Here is a 6,628-nt window from a genome sequence, read left to right on the forward strand (position 1 = left end):
CAGCACTGTTAAAACAAGGAAGAAAACTGAAAGGGACAAACGTATTCATCAATGAACATCTCACCAAACGGAATGCCGACATCGCCAGGAAAGCACGCTTCTTGAAGAAACAGGGAAAAATCCAGCACACATGGACTTCAAACTGTAAAATATTCATCAAACTGAACGGATCACCAGAACAAGCAAAAGTCATGGCAATAAGGAACATCGAGGAGCTGGACAAATATGAACAATAGTGTTTCTTAAAGTGAGGATCTGGACAAATATGACCAATAAGGTATGAGGACACAAACACATCACAACACCATGACACAGACCAGAGGAACCTATTCATCTACTACCTATTCATCTACATCTGGAGACAAGAAGGATATAACTCAAAGGATTGCTGATCATGGAAAAGTAGAACTGAGAACATTTAAATACACAGACCACAATGTACTGGACTTGGAGCACGATATAGACCCGGACAATAATTTCTTCTCAAATATCAATGACAGTTGTTGCTATTATACAGATGAACAGTTTAATCGGATCATTAAAACGGATAACAAATTATCAATAATCCATTTCAACAGCAGAAGTCTATATGCAAACTTTAACAACATTAAAGAATATTTAAGTCAGTTTAAAAAAAATATTTAACATAATTGCTATATCAGAAACATGGATCAATGAAGATAAAGGAATGGATTTTGAACTGGATGGATATGAATTTAATTGTGTAAACAGAAAAAATAAGAGTGGAGGAGGAGTGGCTGTGTATGTGGATAAGAACATGGATTATAAAATAGTAGACAATATGACAACTGTGATTGATAACTTATTAGAATGTATAACTATTGAAATATGTGAAGAAAAAAGCAAAAATGTATTAGTCAGCTGTATATATAGAGCACCAGGATCTAGTATTGAAACATTCACTGACTGTATGGGAAAAATGTTCTCAAAAACTAATCAAAAAACTGTGTTCATTTGTGGTGACTTAAATATTGATCTGCTCAATCCAAATAAGCATAAAATAACAGATGAATTTATCAGTATAATGTACAGTATGAGTTTATATCCAAAAATCACCAGGCCAAGCAGAATTACATCCCATAGTGCCACCTTAATTGATAATATATTCAGCAATGATATTGAGAATAACACTGTGAGTGGATTATTAATCAATGACATTAGTGATCATCTACCAGTTTTCATCGTTTATAATAGAAACCATCGGCGGAATCAGCCAGAGGAGAAAATAAAATACAGGCGAGTGCGGACAGAGGAAAACATGAACACACTAAAGAAGGATTTACAGGAGCAAAACTAGGAAAAGGTATACAGTGAAAGTGATGTTGATAGTGCATATGAAACTTTTTTACAAATATTTACATCATTATATGATAAAAATTGTCCAATTAAACAAGACTACAGAAAACAAAAATCCAAGCTCGACCATGGATGACAAAAGGGTTACGAAATGCATGTAATAAGAAAATACACTGTATAGAGAATTCATAAAACTAAAGACTAAAGAGGCAGAACATAGATATAAGAAATACAAAAATAGATTAACTAATATTATACGGGTATGTAGGAAGGAATATTATAGTAACATATTATATAATAACAAAAACAATATTAAAGGAATATGGGATATATTAAATAGCATTATCAAAAATGGTAATAAAAAACAGAGTTACCCTCAGTATTTCATTGATAATAATGTCAAGAAGGAAAATAAGGATGAGGTAGTCAACGGTTTTAATAATTTTTTTGTAAATATTGGACCAAGCCTGGCAGAAAAAAATCCCGATTCCCAACCTGAGGATTGGGATAATAATCTCATAGAAAGAAATCCCTGTTCAATGTTCCTCACAGCAGTGGATGGAAATGAAATTATAGACATTGTGAATAATTGTAAATATAAACATCTACCGATTTAAATGAAATTGATATGGTGGTGGTAAAACAGGTCATTGAATGGATTGTAGAACCATTAACATACATCTGAACTTATCATTTCAAACCGGTAAATTTCCCAATCAAATGAAAATAGCTAAGGTTGTGCCGCTGTATAAGACTGGGGATAGACACCACTTCACAAATTATAGACCTGTTTCTTTGCTTCCACAATTTTCCAAATTATTAGAAAAGTTATTCAATAATAGATTAGACAAATTCATAAATAAACATAAATTACTTACTGATAGTCAATATGGATTCAGAGCACATAGTTCAACATCACTTGCATTAATAGAATCAGTTGAGGAGATTACAAACGCCATAGACCACAAATTACATTCAGTTGGAATATTTATAGACCTTAAAAAGGCTTTTGATACAATTAATCATGACATATTAATCAATAAACTTGAACAGTATGGGATTAGGGGGTTGGTGTTTGCACTGGGTGAGAAGCTACTTAAGTAACAGAAAACAGTTTGTGAAGTTGGGGGAATATACATCATCATGCTTGGACAATGCTTGTGGCGTCCCACAGGGGTCAGTATTGGGTCCAAAACTGTTTCTAATTTATATAAATGATATTGTCAATGTTTCCAAAATATTAAAATTAGTATTATTTGCAGATGACACAAGCATTTTTGTTCAGGGGGGGATTTGCAGGAGTTACTGAGGAGGATCAGTATAGAAATGGGAAAATTGAAAAATATGGTTTGACAGAATAAATTATCATTAAACTTAAGTAAAACAAATACATGTTATTTGGCTATTGTAATACAGACATACAGGTTCAGTTACAAGTCGAGGGGGTAGATATTGAAAGGGTACATGAAAATAAGTTTCTGGGGGTGATAATAGATGATAAGATAAACTGGAAGACTCATATAAAACATATACAAAGTAAACTGTCAAGAAGCATTTCAGTTCTAAACAAAGCGAACATATTCTGGACCACAACTCACTCCGCCTTCTTTACTGCTCACTGGTTTTACCATATTTACAGTACTGTGCAGAGGTATGGGGTAATACTTATAAAGGTACAACACAATCACTATCAGTAATGCAGAAAAGAGCTATAAGAATTATTCATAATACTGCTATAGAGATCATACAAATCCACTATTTTTACAATCCAAATTCTTAAAATTCACAGACTTGGTTCATTTTCAAACAGTACAAAATTGTGTATAAAGCAATAAACAATTTACTTCCAGCAAATATTAAAATATGTTTTTTAACAGATCAGGGGATTACAGTCTGAGGGGGAAATTTAATTTAAAGCATCAGTGGGCACGAACAACATTAAAAGGTTTCTGTATTTCTGTCTGTGGGGTGAGGATGTGGAACAGATTGGGAGTGGGGCTCAAGCAATGTCCAAGCATGAACCAGTTCAAACAGCGGTACAAAAATATGGTTTTTTTTGGGTATAGGGAGGAGGAAGGGTAATGAGGGTTAGGGTGTTTTTGTTTTTTGCTTCGGCTTGTAAATATATAGTATTTTGTATGTAAGTAGGTATGTGTAGGTGTATATTTATGTTTGTGTATATATATGTGTATATATGTATATGTGTATGTATGTTGATGTGTATATGTATGTGTATGTGTATATATATGTATATATATATATATATATTGATATCGGTTTAGGTGTGTAGGAATTTATGTGTATATGTGGCAAAGGGTATTACTGGTTGTGGGGAAGAAGGGGTAGGGATAAATAAGCTGATGCTTCACCCTACCCCTTTTCGGACATGTTGGGTACACAGTAGGAACTTTTTTGTTGTTGTCTTTACTGATCTATCTTGTAATTGTTGTTGTATCAAATGTTCGAAATAAACAGTTTTCATTCATTCATTCATTCATTCATTCAAGGACTATTGGTGCTTACCCCTGGATGGATTCTGTACTGGATGAGAGTCAATGGACCCCCCAGGATGTTGGACCAGTCCATCGCAGGTTATGTCCTCAGCCAAGATCAGTACCCATTTACAGACCGAGAGGATGCAGATGAAATGTAATGTGCAAGGACACAGACAGGAGGCATGACCACTAATCAAACTTAGGTCTACAAATTGTTGGAAAAGCTCTTGCCTTTGTCACTTTAGGTGGCACTGAAAAGTTGTTAGGCCCGTGGAGTAAAAATAGATTCACAATATTAGATGGCAACAGGACTGACTGACAGCTAAAAGTAATGTAGTTTCCACCAAGTTATCTCAACTCATAGTAAAATGCACTGTTTGGACTACATCAGGATTTTCCAGATCCTGGCATTTATGCAAATGTATTTAAACTAGAAGTCTGTGTAATAAGCTTCTTGTTCAGACACTTGAAATCATACTAGCCAAGAGAGAATCGTGTGACAGAAACCCTGACAAGAGAACAGACAAACACCAACCAACAGATCTTCATCTTCTTCAAGGCCATCATCATCTTCATCCTCATCTTCATCTCTCAAGCACTCGTCAGCCATTTTTGCAATGTCTTCCATGGGCAATGGTCCTATGACATTAATAAAATATTAGCAGGTTCCATTTGGTTTATATGAAACAGCAACAGCACAAACTAGTGTGAAACACATATTATTATTTTGTCCCTATATACCCTGAGTACCTGCTCTGTACATGTCCAAACCATCTCAGTCTCACCTCTCTGACTTCGTTCCAAACTGTTCGACCTGTGCTGTCCCTCTGATATGTTAACTCCCAATCCTGTCCATCCTTGAAAATCAAGGAAAATCACAGCATCTTCAGCTCTGCCTCGTGTCTTTTTGTTCGCGCCACCTCCTGTTAGCCATACAACAAAGCTGGCCTCACTACAGTCATGTAAACGTTCCCTTTCACTTTTGCAGAAACAATTTTGTCACAAATCTCTCCTGCCACTTTTCTCCACTCACTACATCCTGCCTGCACTCTCTTCTTCACCTCTCCACCACACTCTCAATTACTTTGACTGGTGGACCCCTTGATGTAATCCCACCTCCACTATGAATGCTTTCAGTCAGTTCTGTTACATTAATATGTTAAAAGGTTTCTCCCTCAGAATTTTCTCAGTATGTTAAGTACATATAAAAGATTAAAAAAAATGACTATATCATAAATAATGAACAGATTAATTCATCTTGCTGTCTATTCTTGGTGCAACATACACCCCTTTTTTGCAAGCAGCTGTCCATTTATGTTACTACATTTTCTTGCTGTTCCGCATGTCCATTTACTAATCCTACAATATTCGAGCACAAGAGCACATGAATTTTTTGTTGTGGATGTTGGAATTTGGGACGTAATGAATTGACTGCGTCCCAATTCAGTGGCTGCACGCTTCTAAGGCTGTAAATGTCCACCATTTATGTCATAAGTGGCGCAACAAGGCTGTCCCATTTCAAACACTGTTTGTGAAGCAGCCAATGTGTGCAATCTTCTTTGCCCTGAAAACAAATGATACAACAGGTGCATCCTGCATGGCTGAGACAATCCCCATGAGTCATTGCATGATTTCTCCCTCAAGACTAAACAGTTAGTTTTAATTAAAAAAAATAGAAAAAGAGAGAGAGAGGAGGACGATGCTCTCAGCATCACAACACATGCCATCCTTCAGAGAAAAGACCCTTTGTGGTCTCCAGTCTTTTTCTTTTTAAGGGATGATTCAAACAGATCTCTCCACAGTCTCCTTCTTCGAGAGAAGCAGCACAGTTATTTTGAAAAACAGTGTTTTCAATGAACCAATCCTGCCAAAAAAAAAAAACAAAAAAAAAATTTGTTATCTACAGGCTGTATGAACCCCTACAGCCCTGGATGCAGTTCCATGTCATGTAATAGACTCTTCCTCTTGATAAAATCCAACAACACTCTACATCTATCATCATGAAACATTTTGAGAAACAAAGCAGAGCACTGATCATATAACCTTCTTGTCAGGGGCAATTACAGTAAAGGTAAGGTGTCTCACCATTGAGCTGTTGACAAAACTACAAAACACCCTAGACACACTCACGCTTTGCCTTCTGCCTGTCTTTTCCTCCAACAGCAGCAGCTTTGCTCCCAGTGATCGCAGCAAGTTCAGCCTCCAAGGCCGGATCATCCAGATTCTCCTCAATCCCCATCATCATCTCCTCAGGGTCCAGGTCTATCAACAGACCCATCTGAAAGCACAGCATACAAGGTATACCTCACCCTCACCGATGACATTTACTTAACTAGTAGGAGGCTAGAGTAATGATAGTTAAGAGCCTTGCGGATGAAGCTTTTGGCTGCTGTTCTTACCTGTTTGGCTGCAGCAGCTCCCTGGGATCGAGGCTTCTTCTTTGCAAACATGCTGGTGTGGTTTGTTGTTTAACAAGGCCTTATTGGCCAGAATACATCTACAAATAAAGACCAAGAAACACAGGTATTTGCTATAAAGACGGCAGCGGTCATGTGAGCGGTTGCCAGGCGCTTCTGGATCCACAGCAACAACATTCACGTTAGCGGCTGTCACTTAGCTTAACATGTTTGTTAGCACCAAAAGTTTATTCACCAAGAAATTAACGACAGTTACCCTCTCACACTTAACGAGGACTTCGGTGATTTCATAATAACTTGCACTGCCTGTGTATTTACCTGCTTTTTCTGCACTTCGTCAGCTTGTTTTGGCAAAAACAATTAGAGTTTCGCCGTTTGACATAATGGTTTGTTTATCTG

General features: G+C 36.7%; 1 protein-coding gene across 1 annotated transcript in view; it reads right to left on the bottom strand.

Moving 5' to 3' along the window:
* cc2d1b (coiled-coil and C2 domain containing 1B) overlaps nucleotides 1-6,262 on the bottom strand; it is a 36,939-nt gene extending 30,677 nt beyond the window's left edge. Inside the window, 3 exon segments of the mRNA XM_034183289.1 lie at nucleotides 4,348-4,451; nucleotides 5,943-6,090; nucleotides 6,212-6,262. Of these exon segments, the coding sequence (XP_034039180.1) occupies nucleotides 4,348-4,451; nucleotides 5,943-6,090; nucleotides 6,212-6,262 (303 nt within the window).
* Between the last annotated feature and the right edge of the window lie 366 nt (nucleotides 6,263-6,628).

This window comes from Thalassophryne amazonica, chromosome 12 (genome assembly GCF_902500255.1).
Source record: "Thalassophryne amazonica chromosome 12, fThaAma1.1, whole genome shotgun sequence".
In the NCBI taxonomy this organism is placed as follows: Eukaryota; Metazoa; Chordata; class Actinopteri; order Batrachoidiformes; family Batrachoididae; genus Thalassophryne; species Thalassophryne amazonica.